The sequence below is a fragment of the Heterodontus francisci genome, chromosome 15 (genome assembly GCF_036365525.1).
Source record: "Heterodontus francisci isolate sHetFra1 chromosome 15, sHetFra1.hap1, whole genome shotgun sequence".
NCBI lineage: Eukaryota > Metazoa > Chordata > Chondrichthyes > Heterodontiformes > Heterodontidae > Heterodontus > Heterodontus francisci.
In genome coordinates, this window is record NC_090385.1 from 87,001,330 (window position 1) to 87,017,596 (window position 16,267).

At 42.6% G+C, this 16,267-nt stretch overlaps 1 protein-coding gene across 1 annotated transcript in view; it reads right to left on the minus strand.

The window, feature by feature from the left end:
- rps6kal (ribosomal protein S6 kinase a, like) overlaps nt 1-16,267 on the minus strand; it is a 182,660-nt gene that overhangs the window by 68,255 nt on the left and 98,138 nt on the right. The window contains exons 3-4 of the mRNA XM_068047782.1: nt 2,488-2,569; nt 751-831 (exon numbers count right to left, since the gene is read on the minus strand). Coding sequence (XP_067903883.1) covers nt 751-831; nt 2,488-2,569 — 163 coding nt within the window. The remainder of the gene's footprint in view (nt 1-750; nt 832-2,487; nt 2,570-16,267) is intronic.

Genomic DNA, 16,267 nt, shown 5'->3' on the forward strand with positions numbered 1-16,267 from the left:
CACTTAGGGACAAACAAAAATGACATCTTCATCTTACCAATTCCTTCTTTTTGCTTCTTTTGTTTTAGACCATGTTCCCTACCATTTTATCTTGTTTGTTTAATAACTGCCTTTCTGCTCACTAGCAAACATCAAGAAACTACTGAAGTGGCAAACACACAGGCAGCCAGAGGCCAAGATTTGGAATAGAGTATTTGGGGTCAAGTCCTGTAATTGCCAAGGATCAATAAATGTCTCCAATGGGCACAGACACGCACACTATATATATGTATATACTTTTTGCTTCTTTTCCTGTTTTGATTTTTAGCTTTCTCATGACCATTCTAATAGTTCACTTCTCCATTTCTGTATTTTTCATTAACAGTAGGGGCATAGTCAAATCCAATTCTGTCCTCACATCCATACTTTCCAGCAGCAATCACTGAATAGCCATTTCTCTCTCTGTGTTCCAAGACTTCCTTGTTCCAAGTTCTGACTTTTCCAAGTTAGATTACATGTTACATTATGGAATGCTTGCTGCACTGCAAAAAATGCATGCATGAGTATTTTGACAGCAGTGAATTAAGTACAAAATATATTCCCAGTAACACTTTAGAGTACACTACTGTAACTGAGAACGACAGCATTACATCTACACCATGTTGATAAGGATATGTCCAAAATACCATAAGCAATAGAATAAAATAACCTTACCAAGAACAACTTAAAATTACAGAAGTAATTTAAGAGGAGAGTGAGTTTAGTACTTGCCATAGTGTAATTTAACTATAAATGGATGGTTTACTTCCACTAGAATATCTCGTTCCATTTTTGTTCGGACACGATCCCGAACTGGAAATTAAAAAAAATGCAGTCATTGAAAAACAAATTTAGAAGTTCATTGAGCTGTAGAAACCACATCATAGGAGGTGAGCATTCAGCTCCTTCCACCTGTGCCGATCCTAGCTTACCAACTGTAGCTGTCGGCACCAAGCCAATTGTCCTGCCCTTTCCCACTGGAACTAAAACCATATCCTTCAGACATGCTTATGTAATATCAAGTATAAAGAAAAAAGTAAACAAGACTCGCCATCAATTCTTATTGACTATCCTAGATTTTGCCTCCTTAGTTACAAAATGTACTCATTAAATTCTTCATCAAACAACTGAATCCAATAATAACTTGCACAAACACAAAAGCAAAATATTCCAGATGCTGAGAAGCTGGAACTATGAAATAAAAACAGTAAGTGCTACAAATACTCAAATCAGGCAGCATCTGCGGAGAGAAAAACAGAGTTAACGTTTCAGGTCATTCATCTGTCGTCAGAACTTGTGCGGGTGCCTCCTTGGGTTTTATTTTTTGCCATTGTGGGGCACATCAACCCCATGAGGACAGATCAAGATGGTGCAAAACTGAGGAAAGCTTGCAGTTAGAAACTTCAGAGAATCGGCAGTTATATACCACGAGTGAAGATGAGATCATCAAGAAACTTACCCTTCCCCAACTTCCAGGGTACTTCATTTCTGGTACATCAAGCCTTTTATTTCTCCCAAGGAAAATGTCACTTCAATTTACTTAAAGCAGTTGGTATCGTGCATATTTACCAAAACTACTAGAAGAGATCTGAAAGCCTTGCCAGTTAAAACTCCCACACCAAATGAATGACATTTTATTTACAGCCAAGAGTGAAATAATGTCAACAGTGTCAAATGTTTATTAGAAGCACTGAGCTAAACAATCTGGCAACTGCATCTGTTAGAATTCACTTCACTCAGGAGTCTTTAGAATTTGACTTAAAATGCACCAGAGCTCTTTTATTTGTACTCTATGACTGACCAGCTAATTATGCCTATTGTGGTCTGAAGTCCTCTTCAGAAGTCTAAAAATATTCACATCAAGCAATGTCAAAGGATTGGCAATCAATATTTTCTGCAGTTTTTTTTATGGTCAAACATTAAGAATTGAAGTAAAAGCAAAATACTGCAGATGCTAGAAATCTGAAATAAAAACAAGAAATGCTGGAACCACTCAGCAGGTCTGGCAGCATCTGTGGAAAGAGATGTGAAAAGACCCTTTTGAAGAAGGGTCACTGACCCGAAACGTTAACTCTGCTTCTCTTTCCACAGATGCTGCCAGACCTGCTGAGTGGTTCCAGCATTTCTTGTTTTTATTAAGAATTGAAGATTTATTACGGCCCATTTATTTATTACAATTCATCCCTAAATATTGCAAAAATGGTGAAATAAAACAGAAAATGCTGGAAATACTCAGGTCATTGATCTGAAACATTACCTCTGTTTCTCTCTCCACAGATGCTGCCTGACCTGAGTATTTCCAGCATTTTCTGTTTTTATTTCAGATTTCTAGCATCTGCAGTACTTTGCTTTTGCATTGTAAAAAAAATGGTGACCTCTTTACTTTGTGCTCCTCATCCTCCTTCACAAAGCGTGAGGAATTGACTATTTAAAAGTAAAACTTGTAAGAAGAAATGGATTCAGACTTGCCTTTCAGAGTAGCTTTCTTCAGTACTTTCATTGCATACAACTGCCCAGCATCAGGACCAACCGCCTTTCTAACTAGAAAGACCTGATTACAGAAACGTGCAAAGACAAAATGTTACAATTTTGCTGCAAATTAAAATTCAAAACATGGAGGCAAAAAAACTTCAGAAATATCTGGATTTCTGGATCAGTTATTACTATGTGCAGGAAGCACTAACTGATCAAATAAAGGAACAGGAGGAGGTCATTCAGCCCCTCAACACCTTTGCTTCATAATCCCTTGATACTCTTACCCAACAGAAATCCAACGTTCAGTCCTGAAAATTTCAACTGACTCAGCATCCACAGCCTTTTGCAGGGGAGAGTTCCAAATTGCCATTATTCTCTGGGTGGGAAAAGTGGTTCCTCATTTCATTCCTGAAAGGCCTGGCTCTAACTTTAAGGTTATGCCCCCATGCTCTGAATTCTCCCCATCAAAGGAAATAGTTTCTCTGTATTCAACCCTATCGAAACCCTTTATCATTTCAAACACCTCAATCCGAGGACCTAATTTGTGAAAAATATTTTCCAAATGGTTGGCAGAACAAAGCTACATGTTTACATGAAAAGCAAGTAATCAGAGAGTCATATGCAGCACAGGAGGCGGTCATTTGGCCCATCAAATCTATGCCGGCTCTCTGCAGAACAATCCAGTCAGCCCCAATCCCCTGCTCTACCTCCGTAGCCCTGCAAGTTTATTTCTTCCAAGTGCCCATCCAATTTCCTTTTGAAATCATTGATTGTTTCCGCTTCCACAACCCTCATGGGCAGCAAGTTCCAGGTCATTACCACTCGCTGCATAACAAAGTTCTTCTTCAAATTCCCCCTGCATCTCTTGCCCAAATCTTTCAATCTATGTCCTCTAGTCCTTGCAGCATCAGTTAATGGGAACAGTTTCTCCTTGTCTAACTTACCTAAGCCGGTCATAATCTTGTACACCTCTATCAAATGTCCCCTTAATAATTACCCCAAATAACGTAGACCCTTCACCACACCAGCGGTTTTATGGAAGGGTCTCAACATGAAACTTTCACTTTGCTTTGTCAGTTCTGACCAAACTGCTGTGTTTTTCCAGTATTTTCTGATTTTATTTCACATTCCCAGTAGCACTTTCTTTTTACCCACCAGTGGATATTACTCAGATCAAGCAAAGCAAAAAAAAGACAAAGCATACTTTTGCTGTGCAAGGCTAAAGCTTTAGTTATACTGTCACTTTTGTGTTGTTGCAAAGTTCGCAGAGATGGAAAAGTAACCGTACAACTACAGAGTCAGGTTCTGATCAGATTTCAGAATTAACTGAGGTGCACGGGTTTGCTGGTCGTGTTCTGCGTGTGGCAGGGTGGGAAGGCCGTCCACAGGCCTTCCCGCCATGGACTTAATTGGGTGGAGGCAGGAAGATGGCGGGGTCCGCACCCACCATCCCATCCGATTAAATGCTCCCCTGCCTCCAAACTAGTCACAGGGGTGGGCATACACCCACCGCCCCCCCTTCACTTTGTGTGGAGAAGTGTTTCCTAATTTCACCCTAAAAGGTCTGGCTTTAATATTTAGACTATGCCCCCTAGCTCAAGACAGCCCAAACAGTAGAAATAGTTTCTCTTTGTCTACCTTATTCGCTCCCCTTAATACTTTGATAACTTTGATCAAATCACCCCTTAACCTTCTAAATTTCAGGGAATACAACTGTACATTGTGAGATCTCTGATCGTAATTTAACTCTCAGAATCCAGGTATCATTCTGGTAAATTGACACTGCACTCCCTCCAAGGCCAATATAGCCTTCCGAAGGTGTGGTGCCCAGAACTGCTCACAATACTCCAGGTGTTGTCTAACCAGGGCTTTTTATAACTGAAGCAGATTTCTACCCCCTTGTATTCTAGCCCTCTAAATATAAAGGCCAGGATTCTACTAAATATTGATTATTTTCTGCATCTGTTCATGATATTTTAATGATCGATGTACCTGGACTCCCAAGGGTCTGTGGACCTCTACTGTTTCTAGCTTTTCACTATTTAGAAAGTATACTGTTTTATTGTTTTTAGGTCCAGAGAGGATGATCTCACATTTGCTTACACTGAAATCCATTTGCCAGAGTTTTGTCCATTCACTCAATCTATCAAAATCTTTTTGTAATTTTGCTTCCATCTACACAGTTTACAATGCTGCATATCTTTGTGTCATTGGCAAATTTGGATAAGTGACTTTCTATCCCATCATCTAAGTTGTTAATAAATATGGTGAATAGTTGAGGTCCCAACACAGATTCTTGTGGGACATCATTAGTCACAACCTGCCAATTAGAGTACCTGCCCATTATCCCTACTCTCTGCCTCCTACGACTCAGCCAATTTCTTAACCAGGTCAATAATTTGCACTTGAGGGAGAAAGGAATAGAAGGATATGTTGATGGGATTAAGAGAAGAAAGGTGGAAGCAGGCTCATGTGGAGAACAAACACCAGCTTGGATCTGCTGGGCTGAATGGCTTACTTCTATGCTGTAAATACTTAATAATGCTTCTTCATAATCAAAGAAGAAATTGTGAAAGTTATTAAAGGGCTTTACTGGAAGCAATGCTACAAGGTTCAGAGATCAAAACTAGGGTATGACAATAAAAGTGTGCAGGTTAAAATCCTTGAAAGAGAATGTTAACCGAACGCCTTCTACCCAAACCTGACAAGATGCCCTTTTGTTCGGCACAGACTCGGTGGGCCGAAGGGCCTGTTTCAGTGCTGTATCTCTAATCTGAATGTGAGGGATATTTTGAAAGTGAAGTCAATACTCGAAGAACTAAATTACACTGGCTGCATGCTAATATGCATCAACCGATGAATTTCCTTCCCAGTCCAAATGTAATTGATATTGCTAGAGAGGTGCCTGTGAGAATTAATAAAGTGTAATTGATTTTCTCATTCTAAATGCTGCCAGGGCACTTTACAAAGATGAGTCTGAAAAAACACTTGACAACCACCAAATGTCCCATGATTTTGGAAGTCCTTCTCATGAGTTAAGACACTGTGGTAGTGCACTAAGCATACCACCAAACTAATCTTAAAAGATTTGCTGAGGCCAGCACCCTAACCAGATTTCCCACCAACTGCTCTGAGCAAATTTGGCAAGTTTACTTTGGTGTTGCCACTAGGTACATGAAGCTAATGGCACCTATCACAGTATTATCAGTGCAATATTCGAACAGAAAGAAAATAATACTGTCATGCAGACCCCCGCCTGCCAAGAATGAGGCATATTAATTTTGTCATATGAACATTGATTTTAAACTGTTGCTGGAGTGAAGAAATTACTTGTTGGAAGATCACCAGGCACTGGGCATACAAAGAGACACTGCTTGGGGAGACAAAGGGCTATTCCCTGCTCCGATTAATCCAAATGGATTTTGATCACCAGACACTGAAGGTGTAAGGAAATGCATTCCAGGCCCTACTAAGATGATGCAATCCACAGAGGTAGGACTGGCGAAACCAGCTAGTCATATGACTAACCTGCTGGGCAACCTGGGGTTTTTTGAATTGTGCCAAACAAGAAAGGATCAGAAGTGTGTGCAACTGAAGCTGAAACAAGCAACTTTCGCATCTGGCTGTCTCTCTCTGGCTTTCTCCCAAGCCACCAGACCCACGAAAGACACGTAAACCTCGAGAGAGAGAAAAGACTCCTACATCGGAACAAGTTGAAGCATGAACTGGGCCCCAACAAATTACAAGACTTAATGGCAACCAAAGACTCCACAATGAACTTGAAGGACTGTAACTACCAGATATTGCCTCAAACTTTTCCCCTTTATTCCTTCTACTTTTTCTGCCTGTGTGTGGGTGTTTATCGCATATGTGTGCTAGTGTGGTCACATCACATATTCGTAGTCGTTAACCAGATTAGAGTTTAAGATTAATAAACTTCGACCTTTCTTGTTTAACTCTAAGGAAACCTGTTTGATGTCTTTGCCTTATAATTGGAACGTTAAACAAGGATTCATGAAAGGGCAGCTAAAAACAGTGTTTTAAGATTAAACCCTGTTATGGTTAAACGAGGCAAAGGCTCAGATGGAACCCCTAGATCCTTCTGACCCAGTTATAACAATGTAAAAACAGAGATTAGATAAAAAAAAGTCATGCAAATGTTACAAACGTCCTACAGAAACAAGAGAAGATGCCTGTTTTTCTTCTGCTTTTGAGATACTGGTTTTGGAACCTTTACAACCAGCCAGCATTTAACAGTCACAGGGCAGTTTTCAGCCTGGATTTGAGGACATTTATCAGTCATGCCTCGTCTCACTCAATTCAAGAATGAAAAAAATTAAAATCTCTCTGGCAGTTCATTGCAATCGCTAATTCAATCCAAAAGGCATTTGATAAGGTGCCACATCAAAGGTTATTGCAGAAAATAAAAGCTCGTGGTGTAGTGGGTAACATATTGGCATGGATAGAAGACTGGCTAGCTAACAGGAAAGAGAGTAGGCATACATGGGTCATTTTCTGGTTGGCAAGATGTAATGAGTGGTGTGCTACAGGGATCTGTGCTGGGGCCTCAACTTTTTACAATTTATATAAATGACTTAGATGAAGGGACTGAAGGTATGGTTGCTAAATTTGCTGGTGACACAAAGATAGGTAGGAAAGTAACTTGTGAAGAGGACATAAGGGGGCGACAAAGGGATATAGATAGGTTAAGTGAGTGGGCAAAGACCTGGCAAATGGAATATAATGTGGGAAGGTGTGAAATTGTCCACTTTGGCAGGAAGAATAAAAAAGCATATTACCAAAATGGTGAGAGATTGCAGAGCTCCAAGATGCAGAGGGATCTGGGTATCCTAGTGCATGAATCGCAAAAGGTTAGTATGCAGGTACAGCACGTAATTCGGAAAGCTAATAGAATGTTATCGTTTAGCACGAGGGGAATTGAATACAAAAGTAGGTGGTTATGCTTCAGCCATACAGGGTATTGGTGAGACCACATCTGGAGTACTGTGTACAGTACTGGTCACCTTATTTAAGGAAGGATGGAGGCAGTACAGAGAAGGTTTACTGGACTAATACCTGGAATCGGATGGCTGTCTTATGAGGGAAGATTGGACAGGCTAGGCTTGTATCCTTTGGAATTTAGAAGAGTAAGAGGCGACTTGATTGAAACATATAAGATCCTGAGGGGTCTTGACAGGGTGGATGTGAAAGGATGTTTCCCCTTGTGGGAGAATCTTGAACTAGGGGTCACTGTTTAAAAATAAGGGGAGGCCCATTTAAGACCGATTAGGAGAATTTTTTTCTCAGAGGGTCGTGAGTCTTTGGAATTCTCTTCCTCAAAAGGCAGTGGAAGCAGAGTCTTTGAATATTTTTAAGGCAGAGTTAGATAGATTCTTGATAAGCAAGGGGGTCGAAGGTTATTGGGGGTAGGTGGAAATGTGGAATAATAATCAGTTCAGTCACAAACTTACTGAATGGCGGAGCAGGCGCAAAGGGCTGAGTGGCCTACTGCTGCTCCTAATTCGTATGTTCATATGTACGTATGTAAGTTTTGCTGCTGATCATTCCTGGACTAGCAGCCAGTAAAATATTTTAACTGGAGTACACTGTGAAAGGCTCATTAGCTCTACTGAGTCAGACGATTCTTTTGTTTGATAATAGGGGTACTGATGCCATGTATGAAGATAAATTAGAGCCACTGATTAACTGTGAGTCAAACTCCATTTTTATCAAAAAGTATTCTGGGATTTGTATTGGTGCTGTAAAATGTAAATGTAAATAAATGTTTTTTATATATTATTCCGATACACTAGTATACACAAAGATGATCTGCAAAATGGATGCTTTTGAGTTTATATCTGTTAGTAAGCAGTACTTGGGAGGGGAAATGGAATTTAGATTTCTTTGGGGATAATCTTGGGCTTTGATAACCAGGGTGAGGGAGGGCAGGAAGTCCCGAGGTTTGACAAAACCAAGGTGAAGACCCTGAAATCACCTCCTGGAATACCAGCAAAAAAATGCTGAATGTGTTTGTCTGAAATTCCCTTCACAGTTTCAATCCATTTATTTAACTGGGGTTAATTACCTCAACTAACATAGTATCAAGAAGATTTTCAAATAGATGTGTTAAATACTTTTTAATTTCAGTTCCCAGTCTGCGAGTTAGCTGACGTCAGGTGGGGAGGCAGTAGGAGCACTACAAATGGGATGGGCAAGTCAGTCAAGGTTCCTGCTCCTAATGACTACCCCAGAATCTCTGTACATGGACAGACAACAGGATCAGGTTTGGCATGAACAGTTGCAGATGCTCAGTATCAAGGCTTGCTTGCATATGAATAATGGCCAATTAGGTCAGGTACCAGATGGCATCCCAAGAAGGAATAAATTCCTCAGATGAGGAAGAGATGGAAAAAAAACAAGAAATGCTGGAACCACTCAGCAGGTCTGGCAGCATCTGTGGAAAGAGAAGCAGAGTTAACATTTCGGGTCAGTGACCCTTCTTCGGAAGTGGCAAATATTAGAAATGTCAAAGGTTATAAGCAAGTGAGGCGGGGGTGGGGCAAGAGATTACAAAGGAGGTGGTGTAGATTGGACAGGGCCACATAGCTGACCAAAAGGTTATGGAGCAAAGGCAAACAATATGTTAATGGTGTGTTGAAAGACAAAGCATTAGTACAGATAGGGTGTTAACGGACTGAAGATTGAACAGCAGCAAGTACAAACATGAAAAAAAGTGGGTAAGCAAACTGAACAAACTATGAAATGAAATGAACAAAAAAAAAATTGTAAAAAATGTAAAAAAGAATAACTAAAAATAAAAGTAAAATGGAGGGCCCCGTCATGCTCTGAAATTATTGAACTCAATGTTCAGTCCGGCAGGCTGCAGGGTGCCTAATCGGTAAATGAGATGCTGTTCCTCGAGCTTGCGTTGATGTTCACTGGAACACTACAACAAGCCCAGGATAGAGATGCGAGCATGAGAGCGGGGGGTGGGGGGGGAAGTGTTGAAATGGCAAGCAACCGGAAGCTCAGGGTCCTGCTTGCGGACTGAGCGGAGGTGTTCCGCAAAGCGGTCACCCAGTCTGCGTTTGGTCTCCCCAATGTAGAGGAGACCACATTGTGAGCAGCGAATACAGTATACTACATTGAAAGAAGTACAAGTAAATCGCTGCTTCACCTGAAAGGAGTGTTTGGGGCCTGGGATAGTGAGGAGAGAGGAGATAAATGGGCAGGTATTACACCTCCTGCGATTGCAGGGGAAGGTGCCAATGGGACGGGGACGAGGTGGTGGGGATAATGGAGGAGTGGACCAGGGTGTTGCGGAGGGAACGATCCCTTCGGAATGCTGACAGGGGAAGGGAGGGAAAGATGCGTTTGGTAGTGGCATCACACTGGAGGTGGCGGAAATGACGGAGGATGATCCTTTGGATATGGAAGCTGATGGGGTGGAAAGTGAGGACAAGGGGAACCCTATCACAGTTCTGGGAGGGAGGGGAAAGGTTGAGGGTTGAGGTGCGGGAAATGGGCCGGACACGGTTGAGGGCCCTGCCAACAACAGTGTGGGGGAATCCTCGGTTGAGGAAAAAGGAGGTCGTATCGGAAGCTCGAGGAACAGCATCTCATTTACCGATTAGGCACACTACAGCCTGCCGGACTAAATTTTTGTTTATTTCATTTCATCTTAGTTTGCTTGTTCAGTTTGCTTACCCACTGTTGTTTTTTTTCATGTTTGTACTTGCTGCTGTTCAATCTTCAGTCTGTTAACACCCTATCTGTACTGAGACTTTGTCTTTCAACACACCATTAACATATTGTTTGCCTTTGCTCCATGACCTTTTGGTCAGCTATGTGGCCTTGTCCAATCTTCTCCTTTGTTATCTCTTGCCCCACCCCCGCCTCACTTGCTTATAACCTTTGACATTTCTAATATTTGCTCGTTCCAAAGAAGGGTCACTGACCCGAAATGTTAACTCTGCTTCTCTTTCCAAAGATGCTGCTAGACCTGCTGAGTGGTTCCAGCATTTCTTGTTTTTATTTCAGATTTCCAGCATCTGCAGTATTTTGCTCTTAAGAGATGGAAAAAAACTGGTGAGGGAGAGAAAACTGGAATGTCAGGTTTTTTTTTTGAGATTGGTCAACGCAAGCACATTTTGACTCTGTAATACTGAGACTGACGTGCAAAGCTCAAGGCATGCAAATACTGTTTAAATTGTGTGTAAAATTAAACTTCTGGACACTTAGTGTTTACTACACAGTTGCTCCCAAGTGGTGCTTCATGAAAATGCTTAGACAGCAAGTGTCTGTGAGTTATTTGATCAGGGGCACCATGTCCCCTGATTCCAATTTAGTTTTCATCTAATGTCCACACAAATATACTCCAGGCATCACTGACTGGACATCAGAAATGGAAACCTTCATTAATTTCGGTCTTAACCAGCCTAGGAACAGAGACCAACTGTAGAGCCCTCTCTCTTCCCCCATCGTCCCAAACTAAAATTGGCCAGACTAGAGATGAAACTTTCTGATGTGTGCCCTTTAACTCCATACAAGGAGACACTCTTACGCAGCAGGGAGGCATTGTCATAATTTTCCAATGTCACTCAATCTGTGCGTGAATCATTAATTTGTCCTGTTTTACTGTTACATACCAAGATATTTTTGATGCAAAACCAATTATAGACAACAGCAAACTCAGCAGTTGGAAAGTAGTGAGTTTAGTTCGCAGCGGATAACCCACAAGTTATGACTTATAGCGAAAGGGAACATTCACATAACAGTGAAGGCTGGATCATCAACTGAGAAAGTGTGATCCAAAAATCTGCACATAGAAGTTTAGTGAAAAAGGATCAGATGGACAAATGAATTGATATTCCTGTCTGTTTTTCAAAGACTAGTCAAGTTTTTCCCAACAACTGGCTACAGATGTGAATCCAGGATGGTACGTTGCCTCCTTGGTGCCAAGGTCAAGGATGTCACTGAGCGGGGGAGGGTGAACAGCGAGCATATCGGTACTTACGACATAGGCAGAAAGAGGGATGAGGCCCTGAAGGCAGAGTTCAGGGAGCTAGGAAAGAAACTAGCAAGCAGGACTTCAAAGGTAGTAATCTCGGATTACTCCTGCTGCCACGTGCCAGTGAGTACAGAAATAGGATAGAGCAGATGAAGGTGTGGCTGGAGAGATGGTGCAGAAGGGAGGACTTTAGATTCCTGGGACATTGGGACTGCTTCTCAGGGAGATGAGGCCTGTACAGAATGGACGGGCTGCGCCTGAGCAGAACCAGGACCAATGTCCTTGTGGAACGATTTGCTGGTGCTACTGTGGAGGGTTTAAACTAACTTGGCAGTGGTGCAGGAACCGGGAGGTAATATTCGAGAGGAAAACCAAGGTGCACAGAGAACTGGGAGACACAGATAGCACTACAGTCGGAAATAGTAAGGTAGTAATTTGGGTCAAAGTAAGAGGGAATACAAAAAGGTGTAAATTAGGTTTACTGTGCAAGTATGTGAATACGTGGTAAATAAGGTTGGTGAGCTGCAGGCACAGATAGCCCCGTGGGAATGTGATATGATAAGAAGACCTGGCTCAAAAAACAGGAGGACTGCGTACTAAGTATTCCTGGATACATGGTGTTCAGGAAAGATAGAGAAGAAAAGAAAGGAAGCAGGGTTCCATTATTGATTAAGGAGAACATTACAGGGATATGGTTACAAGGAAGCAAGAGGGCACTGGCAAGCAAGAACCTGGTTTAAAGTGTGTCTATTTCAATGCCAGGAGCATCCGGAATAAGGTGGGTGAGCTTGCAGCATGGGTTGGTACCTGGGATCTCGATGTAGTGGCCATTTCGGAGACATGGGTAGAGCAGGGGCAGGAATGGATGTTGCAGATTCCGGGATTTAGATGTTTCAGTAAGAACAGAGAAGATGGTAAAAGAGGGGGGGGTGTGGCATTGTTAATCAAGGAGAGTATTACAGCGACAGAAAGGACGTTTGAGGACTCGTCTACTGAGGTAGTATGGGCTGAGGTTAGAAACAGGAGAGGTGAGGTTACCCTGTTGGGAGTCTTTTATAGACCTCCGAATAGTTCCAGAGATGTAGAGGAAAGGATAGCGAAGATGATTCTCGACAGGGGTGAGAGTAACAGGGTAGTTGTTATAGGGGACTTTAACTTTCCAAATATCGACTGGAAATACTATAGTTCGAGTACTTTAGATGGGTCAGTTTTTGTCCAGTGTGTGCAGGAGGGTTTTCTGACACAGTATGTAGACAGGCCAACCAGGGGCGATGCCACATTGGATTTGGTACTGGGTAATGAACCCGGCCAGGTGTTAGATTTAGATGTAGGTGAGCACTTTGGTGACAGTGATCACAATTCGGTTAGGTTTACCTTAGCGATGGGCAGGGACAGGTATATACCGCAGGGCAAGAATTATAACTGGGGGAAAGGAAATTATGATGCGATTAGGCAAGATTTAGGATGCGTAGGATGGGGAAGGAAACTGCAGGGGATGGGAACAATCGAAATGTGGAGCTTATTCAAGGAGCAGCTACTGCGTGTCCTTGATAAGTATGTACCTGTGAGGCAGGGAGGAAGTTGTCGTGCGAGGGAGCCGTGGTTTACTAAAGAAGTTGAAGCGCTTGTCAAGAGGAAGAAGAAGGCTTATGTTAGGATGAGACGTGAAGGCTCAGTTAGGGCGCTTGAGAGCTACAAGCTAGCCAGGAAGGATCTAAAGGGAGAGCTAAGAAGAGCAAGGAGAGGACACGAGAAGTCATTGGTGGATCGGATCAGGGAAAACCCTAAGGCTTTCTATAGGTATATCAGGAATAAAAGAATGACTAGAGTTAGATTAGGGCCAATCAAGGATAGTAGTGGGAAGTTGTGTGTGGAATCAGAGGAGATAGGGGAAGTGTTAAATGAATATTTTGCGTCAGTATTTACAGTAGAGAAAGAAAATGTTGTTGAGAATACTGAGATTCAGGCGACGAGGCTAGATGGGATTGAGGTTCACAAGGAGGAGGTGTTAGCAATTTTGGAAAGTGTGAAAATAGATAAGTCCCCTGGGCCAGATGGGATTTATCCTAGGATTCTCTGGGAAGCTAGGGAGGAGATTGCAGAGCCTTTGTCCTTGATCTTTATGTCGTCATTGTCGACAGGAATAGTGCCGGAAGACTGGAGGATTGCAAATGTTGTCCCCTTGTTCAAGAAGGGGAGTAGAGACAGCCCTGGTAATTATAGACCTGTGAGCCTCACTTCGGTTGTGGGTAAAATGTTGGAAAAGGTTATAAGAGACAGGATTTATAATCATCTTGAAAAGAATAAGTACATTAGAGATAGTCAGCACGGTTTTGTGACGGGTAGGTCGTGCCTCACAAACCTTATTGAGTTTTTCGAGAAGGTGACCAAACAGGTGGATGAGGGTAAAGCAGTGGATGTGGTGTATATGGATTTCAGTAAGGCGTTTGATAAGGTTCCCCACGGTAGGCTATTGCAGAAAATACGGAAGTATGGGGTTGAAGGTGATTTAGAGCTTTGGATCAGAAATTGGCTAGCTGAAAGAAGACAGAGGGTGGTGGTTGATGGCAAATGTTCATCCTGGAGTTTAGTTACTAGTGGTGTACCGCAGGGATCTGTTTTGGGGCCATTGCTGTTTGTCATTTTTATAAATGACCTGGAAGAGGGTGTAGAAGGGTGGGTTAGTAGATTTGCAGATGACACTAAGGTCGGTGGAGTTGTGGATAGTGCCGAAGGATGTTGTAGGGTACAGAGGGACATAGATAGGCTGCAGAGCTGGGCTGAGAGATGGCAAATGGAGTTTAATGCGGAAAAGTGTGAGGTGATTCACTTTGGAAGGAGTAACAGGAATGCAGAGTACTGGGCTAATGGGAAGATTCTTGTTAGTGTAGATGAGCAGAGAGATCTTGGTGTCCAGGTGCATAAATCCCTGAAGGTTGCTAACCAGGTTAATCGGGCTGTCAAGAAGGCATATGGTGTGTTAGCTTTTATTAGTAGGGGGGTCGAGTTTCGGAGCCACGAGGTCATGCTGCAGCTGTACAAGACTCTGGTGAGACCGCACCTGGAGTATTGCGTGCAGTTCTGGTCACCGCATTATAGAAAGGATGTGGAAGCTATGGAAAGGGTGCAGAGGAGATTTACTAGGATGTTGCCTGGTATGGAGGGAAGGTCTTACGAGGAAAGGCTGAGGGACTTGAGGTTGTTTTCGTTGGAGAGAAGGAGGAGGAGAGGTGACTTAATAGAGACATATAAGATAATCAGAGGGTTAGATAGGGTGGATAGTGAGCGTCTTTTTCCTCGGATGGTGATGGCAAACACGAGGGGACATAGCTTCAAGTTGAGGGGTGATAGATATAGGACAGATGTGAGAGGTAGTTTCTTTACTCAGAGAGTAGTAAGGGCGTGGAATGCCCTGCCTGCAGCAGTAGTAGATTCGCCAACTTTAAGGGCATTTAAGTGGACATTGGATAGACACATGGATGAAAATGGAATAGTGTAGGTCAGATGGTTTCACAGCTCGGCGCAACATCGAGGGCCGAAGGGCCTGTACTGCGCTGTAATATTCTAATTCTAATTCTAAAAAAAAAAGTGCTGGAGACAGAGGATATCCTGGAGGAGCCAAGGACAGAATCTACATGGTTGGAGCTAACAAACAAAAGGAGGTACCATTACACTACTGGGTGTACAAGATATAAAGGCCGGCTATCCTTTCCGACGTGTCGGGTTTGGGTCGCACATCCGGGTCTGGCTTTCGGGCTCGGGTCGGGCACACTCTATCACAACCTCAGGTAAGTGGCTCCACTGTTATTGTAACTTTTGGACTAGAAAGGTGGTTTTGTTAGTTATTTTAATCTTGTGCAGATCAGCAACAAAGTGAAAAACGGAGGGTAGGTTAACTGATGGTCGGGTCGGGTCATGCACTAGAAAAAATGGACAGACTCGGGTCGGGTTTCATTTGCAGACCCGAGCTGGCCTTTAATTCAATAGGCTATCAACCAGTGGGAAAGATATATAGGAGCAAATTTGCAAGGAAATTATAGAGAGGTACAAGAATTATCAAGTAGTTATAATGGGGAACTTTAGTTATCCGAATATAGACTAGGATAGCAATAGTGTAAAGGGCAGAAAGGGGGAAGAGTTTCTAGAGTGTGCTCAGGAAGATTTCCTAGATCAGTATGTTTCTGGTCAATGAGGAAGGGGGCATTGCTGGATCTAGTTCTGGGGAATGAGGTGAGTCAAGTGTTGGTGGGGGAACATTTAGGGATGGTGATCATGGCATCATGAGCTTTAGGTGGGCTATGGAAAAGAACAAGGAGCAATCCAAAGTAACAATAAATAATTGGGGGAGGGCCAACTTCAATGGGGTGAGATCAGACCTGGCCCAATTAAACTGGAATCAAAGATTGGCAGACAAAACTGTAATGGAACAATCGGCTGCTTTTAAAGAACAGATAGTTCAGATACAGTTGAGGTACATTCCCACAAGGGGGAAAGGCAGTACAAACAAATCCAGATCTCCCTGGGTGAAGAAAGAGATAGAAAGATGAAGTAGAAAAACAGATTTCAGGTGGATAATCTAACATTTCCCCTTGACATTCAATGTCATTACAATTGCTGAATCCCCTACTAACAACATCCTGGGGTTACCATTAACCAGAAACTGAACTGGAGTAGCCAAATAAATACAGTAGCTACAAGGGCAGGTCAGAGGCTAGGAATCCTGCAGCTAAGAAATCACCTTCTGACTCCCCAAATCCTGTCCAC